Source organism: Chiloscyllium plagiosum, unplaced genomic scaffold, assembly GCF_037043375.1.
Source record: "Chiloscyllium plagiosum isolate Xiang-an unplaced genomic scaffold, Cpla_swu_hap1 HiC_scaffold_18, whole genome shotgun sequence".
NCBI classification, from domain to species: domain Eukaryota; kingdom Metazoa; phylum Chordata; class Chondrichthyes; order Orectolobiformes; family Hemiscylliidae; genus Chiloscyllium; species Chiloscyllium plagiosum.
The window spans coordinates 40,204,281-40,219,637 of record NW_028270156.1 but is presented as its reverse complement, the minus strand read 5'-3'; the positions used below and the strand labels follow the sequence as shown (position 1 = coordinate 40,219,637).

The following is a 15,357-nucleotide window of genomic DNA, read 5'->3' as shown; positions in this document are numbered from 1 at the left end:
ACCGATTCATAAGCACTTAAAATAACCTGTTTAACCTCTTCACAGTCTCTTGACACCTCATCTGACAATGCGGCAAACATCTCACTAGTTCTGCCGACCAATTTAGTCTGAACTAGAATTACCCATAAATCCTCGGACCATTCCATCAACCAACTTTTCATATGAAATAAAGAAAGCTTCAACATTTTTCCATCAAAATGCGGCAGAATTTCGACATATTTATATAAATCACTACCTTCTCTTTTAATCTCCATCCTGTTAACTTGACTTTACTGACTAAGTTGCAACTTCTCAAGTTCAAATTTGCTCTCTTTTTCTCTCCCTTTCTTCTCTCTCTTTACTCAGCCAAGACATTTCTCTCTCGTCTCTCTCTTTGTTTTTCTCTCCCTTTGTTTGTTTTCCCAACTCCACTTTCCTCAATTGTAATTTAAGTTTTTCTACCTCTACTGCACTTGCCAGTTCCTCTGACACACCTAAATGTTTGAGTAATTCCCTTACCATTTCAGCTTTACTTGTGTCCTTGGTTAAACCCAAATCCAATTTATTTCTAAAAGTATGGCCTTTTTCTTTCCTTCTAAACTTCCTTGGCAAATTTGAGAATCATCTTCACATCCCAGAACCTTTTCAGCAATTTTAAGAGCCGTTTCTCTCATTTTTAATTTAATCAACCACAAGTCACCGAAATGAAACAAATGATCTCACCTACGTTTTATTTAAAGATCTAGGCCACTAATCTGCAAATATTTAAATCTGCTGGGATTTTTATGCACCCCCAATCTATTCAAATCTATCTCAACCAGTTCAAATCAAAGACCAGAGCCCCAAACTGTTATAACACGGGGTAAACCCTCCTGCCTAGTTTAAAACCAGCAACACAGAAAAGATTTAGCCCATGCAATAATCTGTAAAAATCGAGTGGCTGAGAACTATTTCAAGTAAAAAATTAACAACTTTATTTCTTAAAATATAACAAAATAATTAATGAACCACTATTTATAACTTATTTCTCTAACCTATCTTTTAACTTCCCTTCTATAATACTAGTCCAAGTTGGGAGGAGCAGTCCTATTTGGAGCAAGGGGCAATGGTCTGACACTGCTTATGTCTGCATTTTCCCAAACCTGCATGCCCTTTTCACTATGGGTTGCCAGTGTCATTACATTCTTATTCAGACTACTGTGACAGAGAACTGTAACAGAAACTTGATATGATTACTGTTCACTCCTCATGTTTTGAGTTTTTAAAAATCAGCAGTATTTCACTGGCATGCATACTTGGTATTGTCAAATCTTACTTCCACTGAAGTTTTGTGTACTTCATAAAATATATTCACAGGATATTTTGTAGCAAAAACAATTACTCAGCATAACTATTAATATAACATATGGTAGTCTTTTATGTAGTTGCCTTTTGAGTTTGCTTTTCCTCTTCCAGTTTTGCTGATAGCATTTGAGAGAGAGATTTTCTGCATTCTTTGTTGAAGATGTTGTTCATCAGTGGGGAACATTCTGAAAGGACTTTAAGACACAGTGAGATACGGTCCACGTCATCGTCTGTGATTGATTTCTTTGGGAGTGATGATTTACCAAAGTGTAAAATGCTGGCCATGATCAGCATGGCCTCTGCAGCAAAACTCTAAAAACAATACAGAAAAATGTAAGAAATAGGAGGTGTAGATCACACTGCCCATTGAACTGCACGGCCATTCAGTAAGTTATGTTAATTTCACTTTTTCATCCTCTTCTCATTTTTCTTAATGCCCCATGATGAAAAATCAAACAATTTATGTCTTATATACTTATGAACTGAGTATCACAGCCTTTCTGGGTAGAGGATATCAAAGATTCAAAGCACTTCATCAAACATTTTTGCTCTCTATCCAGGAGTTGCTTGTGTAGACAATGCATAAATCTGCTCTGATAAATTATTGCATGTGTAACTGACACCCAAGAAAGGATTTGAAGCATGTTCATATCAATTATTAGGTCACACACACAGAAGTACCAGAGAGAATGTTATTCCCAATATTATACTCCATCCACCAACTTCTTGCCCTAACACTTATCTGTTCTGTTATCTTTTTGAGATTGGTCTCTCCTGCTCATATTCTAATGTTGCTACCTAACTCAATCATCAGAAAACTTGGTTATATTATATTCAGTACTCCTCACCCAGGTTACTGTTCTGGAATGCAAGTGCTAAAGATCAAACATTGATCATAGTATTACAAACTACTATCTGTTTAGATGTTCCATTTGCTGACTGCTCACCAACCCTTAAGCCAAGTTAAACAATTACCCCAACCTCACTGACCTTAAATGTGTGCATCAACCAAATTTCTGGCATTCAACTTCTTCTGGTACTGTTACCTATATACTGATACCTCTCATCTACTCTGCTCTCTTCTCAAAAACCTACAAATTTCCAAACTCTATTTACAATCTTGTAAAAAGTAAGTTCAATTCTTGATTTAAATAATTTCAGAGTCCCACTGTTAGCAGCGTAAACACCAAATTAATGCCACTGGTCCATTTTAAATGAAATAACTGCCTTCACTTAACACATTACATCATGTCTACAGCATTGTGTTGTGCCTCGGTATATTATGAACTTTCAGTCAAGACTTTCATATTTTAAAACAGGACACAAAGACTACTAAAATGGCCACCGCAAATCATATGATCTTTGCATCTGAGTTTCAGACAGTCCAAAGTTTCAAGTGAATACCTGGTTAAATATGGATATTCGCAGCCATCCAAGGAATTCTACATCCCTTTGTTTAAAGATAAAGCGACACAAAACAATGATAGAGGCTGGCTGGAATTCTATTTCTCCTTGGACTGAAAGGAATATTGAAACTCAGTGTCGAAGACAGATGTGATTAGTTCCTAATCAACCTTGCATTGCATTATAATGGTCTAGCTCATCCAATCTAGATTGTGTGCGCAAAAGGGCATTTTCTATGCTGTAGATCTCTATTACTCTACCGATCACTCTTACCTCCTGCGAAGAAGTGAAAAACCTGGAGAAAAGAAATTAAAGAACAAAAACTCTTGGCAAGCCAAAGGAAACTTTAACGAACCCTTAGGATGTTGAACTGCATTTTGTAGGTTTTCTCTTTCCACCCATAAAATCGATAATTTGTTTGTTTGTTCAAGTATGTTTATATAAGGGTACAAAGGGGTTAAAATATAACTAATGTAGCAATATGTTGATAGCCTGCACCTGTTTGTGGTTAGAATGTATTTATTTGTAGTAAACAGAATTTAAGTACAGGAAATTCGCCAGTGTTCTCTGCAAACGTGATTCCAACAGTCGGACACTCTGCATACTTTGATTATATCATTAATGTTTGTGGCAACTCAGGTGTCGCATGGCTTCCAGATCAGTGCATTTTCTCAAGTAGGTCGTAATACAACATTTATGCCACAAGTTTCTTGTCACCCTGCCAATCTTGTTTCCTTTAAATTAAATCAATGTTATTTGCCTGAATTGCTTCTGATGAGTTCAATATTTTAACCACTCTTTAGATAGAAACACAGAATGGTTACAGTACATGAAGTCATTCAACTCATTATATCCATGGTAGCTTTCTGATGGCACAACTCAGCTAAATTTCTTTTTTCCATCCTTTTCCCAAAGCTCTAAAATATATTTCATCCTTTGTTTCATTGTCATGCATCTTAAACCAGTGCCCTCTGGGTCTCACCTTGTCTACCAATAGTAATGATTTCTCCCGCTCTACCCTCTACAGACCCCTAGTGACTTTTCTGTGCCTCTGTCAAATTTGCTTTCAATCTTCTCTTATGCGAACACTCCGAGTTTATGAAATCTGTTTATGCAGTGGATGTTTCCTGTTCCTGGAACAATTCCTGTAAGCTTATCTGTAGCCACTGGAACACCTTTACATCTTTCCTAAAGTGTGGTGCTGAGAACTGGGCATAATGTTCCCGTTAAGGCTAAAACAGTTTTCCATAAAGATTCATTCTATGTCCATCCTTTAGTACTCTCTGCCTCTATTTCTAAAGTCCAGAATCCCACATGCTTGACTAATCACTTTCTCAAACTATTCAGTCACCTTCAAAAGTTTGCACACACAAGCCCCTCATTTCTGACATTCTCTTTGGAATCAAATCCTTTACTTCAGATTGTCAGTATGTACTCTTCCTAATAAATCTTATTTTTTCACAATGATCTGCTTCAAATTTCATCTGCCAAGTGTCTGTTCATTTAAGCAGCATGTCTATATTCTCTTAAAGCCTATCATTCTACTACTTACTTCTAGATTTTGTGTTGTTAACTCAATCAAGTTAGTTAGAAACAATTCACCTTTAATACATCGAAGTTGGTTTGCCTAAACATCGTGCATATAAGGAAGGTCAGAGAATATGCCAACACCTGTCAAATTTACACTATTACTTCCATCAGTAATCTAGGATGTTTCTGATCCAATGCAAAGTACTCATGTAATACCTCAGCCATGCTGTGCCTCAACATTTAAATCCCTTTGCTGGTCTCTAATTGACCCTAGTCACCTATCATATACCCTCTTATTCCGCTTCATCTCTTCCACAATTGCATCAGGCATCCAGGGTCTCTGGTTTTGTTTGTTCTACCTTTTCCCATTATGAAATAAATAACTTATTCCTGTATTCTTTACTGAATTTCTAAGTGACTACAATAGATTCATAGTCCTTTATTATGGCCTTCGCCAGAAGTGGAAATTTGTTGTCCAGTTCTACCCGATAAAACTCTGTCATGATTTCAAAGGGCCCTATCAGATCATCTCTCTGTTCTACTTTTCAGGAAAAAGAATCCCAGCTTGTTCAGTCCTTCCTGATAGTGGTAACGCCTCAGTTTGATACTGTCCATATCCTTTTATTGTATATTGCTCATACCTTCATGTCTTTTTATAAAGGTGGAGACAAGAAATGCTCATATAAAATTAAGAAAAAAGTAAAGTGTTCAGATGAGATGTGAAGGCTCAGTTAGGGTGACTGAGAATTTTAAGGTAGCCAGGAAAGACCTAAAGAGAGCGTTAAGATGAGCGAGGAGGGGACATGAGAAGATGTTGGCGGATAGAATCAGGGAAAACCCTGAAGCTTTTTCTAGGTATATAAGGGATATAAGAATGACTAGAGTAAGATTAGGGCCAATCAAGGACAGGAGTGGGAAGTTATGCATGGAGTCCAAGGAGATAGGGGAAGTGCTATTTGGAAAGAGACAATGTTGTCAGGGAGAATATTGAGAAACAGGTTACCAGCCCAGATAGGATTGAGGTTCACAAGGAGGTGGTGTTAGAAATTCTGGAAAGTGTGAAAATAGATAAATCCCCTGAGCCGGATGGGATTTATCCTAGGATTCTGAGAAGCCAGGGAGAAGATTACTGAGCCTTTGGTCTTGATCTTTATGTTGTCATTGTCTACAGGAATAGTGCCAGAAGATTGGAGGATAGCAAATGTTGTTCTCTTGTTCAAGAAGGGGAGACAAATCTGGTAATTATAGACCAGTGAGCTTTACTTCGGTTGTGGGTAAAGTGTTGGAAAAGGCTATAAGAGATAGGATTTATAATCATCTTGAAAGGAATAAATTGATTAGGGATAGTCAGTATGGCTTTGTGAAGGGTAGGTTGTGCCTCACAAACCTTGAGTTCTTTGAAAAGGTGATCAAACAGGTGGATGAGGGTAAAGCCACTGATGTGGTGAATACGGATTTCAGTAAAACGTCTGATAAGGTTTCCCACGATAGCCTGTTGCACAAAATACGGAGGGATGGGATTGAGGGTGATTTAGAGGTTTGGATCAGCTGAAAGTAGACGGAGGGTGGTGGCTGACGGGAAATGTTCATCCTGGAGTTCAATTACTAGTGGTGTACCACAAAGATCTGTTTTGGGTCCACTGCTGTTTGTAATTTTTATATAAGACCTGGATGAGGGCATAGAAGGATGGGGTTAGTAAATTTGCAGGTGACAGTTATGGATAGTGCAGAAGGACGTTGTAGTTATAGAGGGATATAAATAAGCTGCACAGCTGGTGAGAGGTGGCACATGGAGTTTAATGTGGAAAGGTGTGAGGTGATTCACTTTGGAAGGAGTAACAGGAATGCAGAGGACTGGGCGAATGGTAGATTCTTGATGTTGTAGATGAGCAGATAAACCTCAGTGTCCATATACATAGACCCCTTAAAAGTTGCCATCCAGGTTGATAGGGTTGTTAAGAAGGCATCTGGTGTGTTCTCTTATTGGTAGAGAGTGAGTTTCAGAACCATGAAGTCATGCTGCAGCTGTACAAAACTCCGGTGCGGCCACACTTGAGTATTGCGTACAGTACTGGTCACAGCATTATAGGAAGAATGTGGAAGCTTTGGAAAGGGTTCAGAGGATGTTTATCAGTATGTTGCCTGGTATGGAGGGATGGACTTACGAAGAAAGATTGAGGGACATGAGGCTGTTTTCATTAGAGAAGAAGGTTGCGAGGTGACTTAACGGAGGCATATAAGATCATCAGAAGGTTCGATCAGGTGGACATTGAGAGCATCTTTCCTCAGATGGTGACGGCCAGCACAATGGGGCATCGCTTTAAATTGAGGGGTGATAGATATAGGTCAGATGCCAGAGGTTTTTTTTTAGTCAAAGAGTAGGTGGTTGTGTAACGTACTGCCTGCAACAGTAGTAGACTCACCAACTTTACGGGCATTTAAATAATCATTGGATAGGTATATATCAAAACAAAAACTCAGTGCTCTAGTTATGGATAATCAAGATTCCACTCAGGCTCAAAATAACTCTGCTCTTCAATTCTATCGTTCTAGAAATGAAATCTAGAGCTAGGTTTGCTAACTTGCACCCTTACTTTTGGTGATTTTTGTATCTGCACTCAGACTCCCAATTAGACTCTTATTTTCCAAACAGGATATGGCTTCCGTGAACTTCCTCTCAAAAGCATGAGCTCAGACTTTTCTATATTGACATAAATTTGCCCATTTTACAATGTTGTCACAATTTACTATATTCTGTCTTTAGCAACCAACAGTCATCCAATTTCATGTTATTCAGAAATTCGTAAATTGTACTTCGGAGTCCAGAGTTCAAATTGTTAATACAAATTAGTCAACAATAATGGTCCCAGCATTAAGCCCTGTCGAGCACAAGTGCTCAAATCAATCCTCTGTTCCACTAAATTTAAGTTGTCACAAGTGTAATTCCCTGTCTGACCAAATCAAATTGCTGTTGGCTTACCCACTTAATAACGCTTCCCTGGATTTGCCGCACCTCGTTTTTTGAATTTCCACACACTATAATAGGAAGCTACTGGCTGTGTCTGCATTAACAACTTAACTGTCTGCATACTCCTTGAACATGAATCAATGTGATCAATTTCTAACTTCTCAAGACCATTAAAATGCCGAAGTTAACTGATGCATTTTATAATAACTTAGACATGAATCAATATTCACTCAACAACTCTGAAATCCATTTTTAAGCTTGTTTCCATTTACCTGTTTCACTTAAATACAAACACAACAGAAGTAGCTTTCTCACTTTCAAGTCATATTTTCAAACATAATCTCAATTATGACTTACATTCTGTTTCTTCTTGTCTTGTTGAAGTGCCACGTAACGCAAAGCTATTTTGGTTAGCGTAGTTGCAAGAGCACCAGCCACAAAGAAGTCCCCATCTAGTAGGAACCCTCGCAAGGGTGGTCTTTCAGAAAGTAGGAAAACATTTTTTAAAAATTCAGGTAACTTTATGATAAAATCTAGAATTGCAACATGTTCAATAATATATTTATGAGCCATACATTGTAACTTTGATTTTTACAATCCTACTATCATTCAACATAAAACTCTTACTACCACACCTCCCCCAATTGTTTTGTGTGGAACTACTACTGTGCCAATAGGATAGATTTTAAACAGGTCTAATAATTCATAACTGGGTATGCATGATGTACTATGAGCCATCAGCAGCAGAACTGTGGCTGAATTCAATCTGGCCTAACATGTTGTCCACTCCACCACAATCAAGAGCTGGACGACCAACCCTAGTTCAATTAAAGATGCAGGAGGTCAAGCTCAGAGTAGCATTAGGCATGCCTAAAAATTAGTTGTCAGCTTGGTGAAGCTGTAACACAGGACTTCTTGCATACTAACTAGTAGAAGCTGCATGTGGTAAACAGAATCAATGGATCAGATTCAAGCTTTGCAGTCTTGTCACATTAAGCTCTGAATGGTGATAAACAATTAAACAACTAACAGCAAGAGGAGATACCACAATCATCCTCATCTTACAGATGGAGAGCCCAGCACAGCAGTACAAAAAACAAGGGCTGAATCATCAGCCAGAATCACAGACGCCAGTTTTCAGGCAATTTAATTCATTCCACGTGATATCAAGAAACCGAAGGCAATGGAAATGCAAAGGCTATGGCCCCTGACAACATTCTGGCAAAAATACTGAAGCCTTTGCTCCAGAACTAGCTGTGACCCTAGCTGTTTCAATGAAGTTACAACATTGGTACCTACCCAGCAATATGGAAAATAGTCAAGGTTGTTCCTATACACGAACTACAACAAAACCAAGCTGGTCCATTACCACGTTATCAATTTACTGCAGCAGCTCAAGGTGGCAGTTCAGCAGCCTACTTAAGGGCAATTCAAGATGGATAATAAACGTTGGCCTTGTGAAATGCACAACCCGTGAATGTATTGGAAAAACTGTGCTGATAGTATCCATTGCCACAAAAGGAAATTAACCACATGCTGGGCAAGGAAAAATACAGGTCCATTTATGAAGGTGCTTTTGTCTTAATATGCAAATGAGAGAGAGGTAATTGTCAGTTTCAGTCCCAAAACAAGTATTTGTCTCTATTTAGCCAACTGCCAGTTTTTAACACCAGTTAAAAAAATTCAAACATTACCTATCTTCTTCCTTTTTAGAAGGCCTTGTGCTAAGGGCACTCTGTGTTGCATACGTCCCCATTTCTGTCACAAGTTTTTGTGTTGGAATCACCTGAACATCACCATCAATCTTCAGCTCACCAGTTTCTTTCTTTATCTCAGACTCAACTATTGGAATCTATTAATATGAGAGGCAATGAAAAATAAGCACAACATCTATGGTTGGAAAGTGTCAATATAAGTCTTGCAAGACAGTTCAATTAAATCAATTTAGCAATTTTGGATATTTCAGTGTTCTTAGGGCTGCCACATGAATTTCATGTTAATGAGAAAATAATCCTTTATTGACATTCTTCAGATTACTTTCTTCAACATCAGGGCCACTTCTGTGCAACACTAGAATCATTTTTATTTTTCAATGACGGAATTTCTTAAAGCAGTTCCATTGCGGGAAATGAAAGAATGGCATTTTTCACAGAACCGACATTTAAAATAATCTGTACAGGTCAGGAATCCTATATTTAAAATCTCAGGGCCATCTAGATTTTGAAGAAAAGAATTTTTCAGTCTTTGCGTTCACCACAGTCCATTCAGATCCTTTGCAAAAAAACTTCACTTAACCCAAAAAGAGATCTAAAAACAAAACTTTTCTTTCCCCCAAAGAACCCGAACTCAGCACATTGACAGGTGTGTTCAGGTCTGCTTCCAAATAGACCTGCAGATTTTAGGTCTTTTCGATATTTGAACATATTAATAATGGATACCATACCTGCACATGCTAATTTAAACATCAATGCATAACCTAAAATGTTTCAGTAGATGCTATTAGTTTTGTTTTTAAATTGCTGCATACAGATATTACTTAATTATTCACAATCAGGTTTTGGTAAGGAAAACCACGTTCATCTGACAGATTCTCTCAACCCTTCTACAGAGGGCATGTTTTGCAATTTATTTTGAGAATGCTGGGATACAAAGCGATGAGGGTAGTGTAGCATTTTGAGCAGAGTCGAGGTTGTGCATAACCTATTTACTATTTTGTCTATGGTATTGGGAAAAGTAACCAAAGGGAGGAGGAAAAGAAATTCATATATTCGAGACATACCTCACCCAAGGATCGACGAACCTCAGTCATTACACTCTGAATATCCTCCTTGGAGCTACAGTACTCGCCCAAAATCCAGAGAGCTCCCCGGTATATCCTGTGAGAAACAAGAAATAAATACACAAAACATTGAGGACTGTAACATTAATCTGAAGTAGTTAAGGTCTGATCAAATGCATGGGCTTTCTATTTAAGAATTCTACTTCTCTTCAGCAAAATATTCTACATATTAATTTTACAAATAGAATAAATTGAACACAATTTCATGAGTGAACTAAAACTAAACTTGGGTACCTGCAATCAGAAGACTCAAAATAACAGCAATCCTGCAAGTCAACCAGATGTCAGCAACCTGCTACTGACATGTGAACAAACAAGACAATTTCAGAGATAGATGGCAAACTGCATTCCTAGGAAGGCTCGACCTGAGATGCAGGATAGATGGCAAATCATGAGACAGTCCTGAAAATTCCAGGACAACTTATTCCCCTAATCATACAAAGTTAGGGATTATAGAGGTTGTATTTAGATTCAGTTTTGCTGATTGGATTCAGTTTTGCTGATTGAATGCAGTAAACCCAAGATTATACTTCTGTTCAACCACAACTTTCACAACCTGCTAATACAGTGTACATAAATCAACAGCTTGTAACCTTATAATAAAACTAAACTTGAACAAAAGATGAAAATCAAATATACAAGAGTGCCAATGTTTTTTTTTGGCAGCCAAGATGTACTTTCTGGGACATTGTGCCTTCTTACTTGACAGATTTGATGGCATGGAACACCTCCAGCATCTTCTCAATGATGATTGGTCGAAGTTTATCAAAACTCTGAATAGCTTCTCGCACAAACTCGAGAACATCAGCAGCAGCCGCCTCATTACTGTCACTGAGGAATTCCATCAGCTACGGAGACATAGTACAGGTATTATTAAAACAGTAAATATCAAAAAATACAAGTGATACATGCTTCAAGTCCAGTCTTATAACAAACATAGCTGGAAATCCATTGTTGTTTTCAACTGTATTTAAGAATAACTTGTATTGTCGGAAATCGCCACATATCTCTTCAAGAACCAATAATGAAATCAAACTAAGAGTTCATTCATACTAGCTGAGTTGTGAAGCACTGTTTAAAACAGATGAGACATAAAACCAAAGGATTTAAGAAATACTTGGCATTGCATTGAGTTGGCACATCTCAACAGGGTGACAGTACAGCCTTGTGTGGATTTCAGGAGAGCGGAGGAAAAACACAATCAGTCAAGCTCCTGGCTCTTCAGCTATTGAGCTGACTGTGCAGCACTGATGAGAATGAGATCAGGTTCACCTACACATACTCTCACTTGTAACTTATTTCACACTCAAGATAGTTCATCAACTCTGATGAGGCTCGCACGTGAAATGTACCGCATTTGCATTAGGTACTGGACAATGCAATGTGTCTCAAAACTATACCTCATTATAAGTCAAAGCAGTAAAGGCAGGAAGGGAAGAACATAAATGAATTATGCTCACTTACCACAGGGATAACATTTTCAGCCATGTCTGGAAAACGGACACTGCACGAATGGAGTGTTCTGACCAGAAGCTGCCGGTACTTGTCTGTGTCTTCATGTTCTGATACATCATTTGTTTTAATTACTTCCTTCTTGAGAACTATGACAAGCTGTGGGACAATATTAAACAGCAAGCTTGCTGTCAAATACAAATTTGACATGAGAAGCTCATATTAAATAAAACTACTGAGATAGTAGGTGGTCATACCTCTTCAACGTTACGTGATGAAACAAGATCCAATGCTAAGTGCAACGTCTTTTTGCGTACCTCCAAATCTGGAGTGCTCAAAACTCGGAGGACATCCATCACCAAATCCTGAAAGGTACATTTTTAAACTCAACTAATGCAGGGGGAAAAAAAATCATTATTTTTAAATTTCAAAAACTCTCACCTCTGAAAGAAGGCGAGTCATCAACCAACCTTATGGTCACATGACAGTAAGCTTTAAAGTTTTGTTTCCAAAAAGATTGGGACTAATTCCATGACCCAAAATGAACCATGTCCTACATATGTAATTACTAACAGCTTTACCCAAATCAGACAGTCAAATTCAAATGCAAAAGGTGGAACCATGTTAAAAATACACTATGTAAACCTTTCTATTAGGAATCTTTCTGCCTTCTTGATAACTAAGAACATAAGTTTCACACGGGAAACTGAATATTCTACCATTAAAAATGTCTTACTGCAACTCCAAAACTAATTACTTTAAGTGGGATATTACTTATTTATTTTTACTACCTGTTGTCCTGTTCATTCCTCTCATGGTTTTTTTTCGCAAATGTTTTGGATTCTACATTACAAATGCATTGTTGCTTTTCTGCTGTAACCTCGACACATAATATCATCCCAGTAAATCTCTATTTTATGACCTTGGCCTCCTTCCCAAAGTAGATGCCAAAGGGTGGCACTGCTTGTTTGGTTTACTACTTCCTTCACAAAACCAAAACAACTTTGCTGGAACATTATACTTGATTTAATTTTTTCATCTAAAATTTCAGGTTTTGAATGCACATCCATCTAAAATCTCAGATTTTAACATTTCCAGTGATACCCTCAGCTTCTCTACTCCTCTTAAGGTTTTTGAACACATGTATTTCACTCAATTTGCTCAAATAAAATGCATCACTTCATGCTTCTGGAAAAAAATAGCAAAGCAAGACAGTTGGTGCAAGAAAAAGAATGGGCATAAGAGATGGTACATAAGCAAAAAAGAATGAAAATCAAGTGGCTGCAAACAAAATGATCTTCAGGATGCTCAAGTTAAAAAAAAAACACATCACAACTTCAAGTTACCAGTCTTAGGTTTATTACCTGCAGCACCCTCTCATGCGTAGGATGCTCCCGGAGATCGATCAGGCGATCAAGAACAATTAGCTTGACATTGTTATCGCTCTCTTTAATAATCAAATCAATATAGCACTGTGCAGCAGCCTAGACAAAGACAAATGAAACATCTATTCATTTTTTATTTCTTAATATGACATGTTGAGATTCTTCTGTCACATACATATATCACATTTCTAAAAATTAGTTTATGCACATATTGCTTTGAAAGTGGTTCCCTAGACCAGGAGTAGTCAGGTCAAAGAACAGACAATAGGTACAGGCGTAGGCTATTCTGGCCTTCGAGCCTGCACCACCATTCATTATGATCATGGCTGATCATCCTCAATCAGTATCCTGTTCCTGCCTTATCTCCATAACCCTTGGTTCCACTATCCTTGAGAGCTCTATCCAACTCTTTCTTAAACAAATCCAGAGACTGGGCCTCCACTGCCTTCTGGGGCAGAGCATTTCTCACACCCACCACTCTCTGGGTGAAGAAGTTTCTCCTCATCTCTGTCCTAAATGGCCTACCCCTTATTTTTAAGCTTTGTCCTCTGGTTCGGGACTCACCCATCAGCGGAAACATGTTTCCTGCCTCCAGAGTGTCCATACCTTTAATAATCTTATACGTTTTCAATCAGATCCCCTCTCAGTCTTCTAAACTCAAGGGTATACAAGCCCAGTCGCTCCAATCTTTCAACATAAGATAGTTCCGCCATTCCAGGAATTGATCTCATGAACTCCATCAATAGCCAGAATGTCTTTCCTCAAATTTGGAGACCAGACCGGCACACAATATTCCAGGTGCGGTCTCACCAGGGCCCTGTACAGCTGCAGAAGAACCTCTTTGCTTCTATACTCAATCCCTCTTGTTAGGAAGGCCAGCATGCTATTAGCTTTCTTCACTACCTGCTGTACCTGCATGCTTGCCTTCATTGACTGGTGTACAAGAACACCCAGATCTCTTTGTACTGCCCCTTTACCTAACTTGACTCCATTTAGGTAGTAATCTGCCTCCCTGTTCTTGCCACCAAAGTGGATAACCATACATTTATCCACATTAAACTGCATCTGCCATGCATCTGATCACTCACCTAACCTGTCCAGGTCACCCTGTAATCTCCTAACAACCTCATCACATTTCACCCTGTCACCCAGTTTTGTATCATCAGCAAACTTGCTAATGTTAATATTAATACCATCTTCTATATCATTAATATATATTGTAAAAAGCTGCAGTGCCAGCACTGATCCCTGCAGTACCCCACTGGTCACCACCTGCCATTCCGAAAGGGAGCTGTTTATCACTACTCTTTGCTTCCTGTCAGCCAACCAATTTTTAATCCAAGGCAGTACTTTGCCCCCAATACCATGTGCCCTAATTTTGCTCACTAACAACATACAGCAGAACAAAGAACTTATTCCTCCACGGGAAATGTGGACATTTTTATACACATGTTTCAGAACTGTATAGTTATTATACTTTGGCAATAAACTGCTTACTGACAATTAACTTGGGTTTTGCCACAGCGATTTAGTTTCTAACCTCGTTACAGCCTTGGAATTCAAACAGCCAAAAGCGTTGAACTCTAGAGACGTGGTGAGAGAAGGTGAGTGACAACCCTTGTTATTAAGGTAGAATTTATTGAGCATAGATTCCTGACAAAACTCGTGTCAGTGGGAATTGAAGGAAACCTCTCCAGTAGTTATACGGAGTACATAAGAATATGGTTGTGGCCATTGGTCAATGATCTCAGCCCCGGGTCATCACAGGGGCTCCTCAAAATAGCATTCTAAATCCAGCTGCTTCAATAGCCTTCTCTTCATCATGAAGCAGAAGTGAAGATATTCACTTACAACCATATAAGTTCAATATCATTTACAATTCTTCAGATACTGAAGCAGTCCATATTCAAATGGAGCGTGACCTGGACAACATCCCAGCTTGGGTGATAAGTGACAACTAACATTTGTGTCACACAAGTGCCAGAAAAGGACATTCTCAAAGAGAGAATCTAAATTTTTTTTTGACATTCGATGGTATTACCATCACCAAATCCAGGATTCTGTGTAATCCAAGATGGAGCCGGGAAACATTTCTGGCTGTAACAGCTGCTCCTTTTTTCTCGGATTCTAGGAGCACAGAGAGAGAGTGCGCGACCGAGTGAGCGCGCGAAACTGACAGAGCGAAACTGACAGAGCGAAACTGACAGAGCAGTGAACCTGCACAGTTACTACCTTTGCTGTTTGAATTCATGCATCAAAAGATATAAAAGAGACCAAAGGGGCAACTTTTTCACGCAGATGGTGGTACGTGAATGGAATGAGCTGCCAGAGGAAGTGGTGGAGTCTAGTACAATTGCAACATGTAAAAGGCATTTGGATGGGTATATGAAAAGGAAGGGCTTGGAGGGATGTGAGCCGGGTGCTGTCAGGTGGAACTAGATTGGGTTGGGATACCT

At 38.6% G+C, this 15,357-nt stretch overlaps 1 protein-coding gene across 1 annotated transcript in view; it reads right to left on the bottom strand.

Moving 5' to 3' along the window:
- The window catches only part of copb1 (COPI coat complex subunit beta 1), a 54,890-nt gene that overhangs the window by 15,263 nt on the left and 24,270 nt on the right, over positions 1–15,357 (bottom strand). The window contains exons 8-15 of the mRNA XM_043705816.2: positions 12,881–13,000; positions 11,774–11,881; positions 11,529–11,675; positions 10,767–10,912; positions 10,005–10,101; positions 8,920–9,077; positions 7,583–7,703; positions 1,408–1,635 (exon numbers count right to left, since the gene is read on the bottom strand). Coding sequence (XP_043561751.1) covers positions 1,408–1,635; positions 7,583–7,703; positions 8,920–9,077; positions 10,005–10,101; positions 10,767–10,912; positions 11,529–11,675; positions 11,774–11,881; positions 12,881–13,000 — 1,125 coding nt within the window. The remainder of the gene's footprint in view (positions 1–1,407; positions 1,636–7,582; positions 7,704–8,919; positions 9,078–10,004; positions 10,102–10,766; positions 10,913–11,528; positions 11,676–11,773; positions 11,882–12,880; positions 13,001–15,357) is intronic.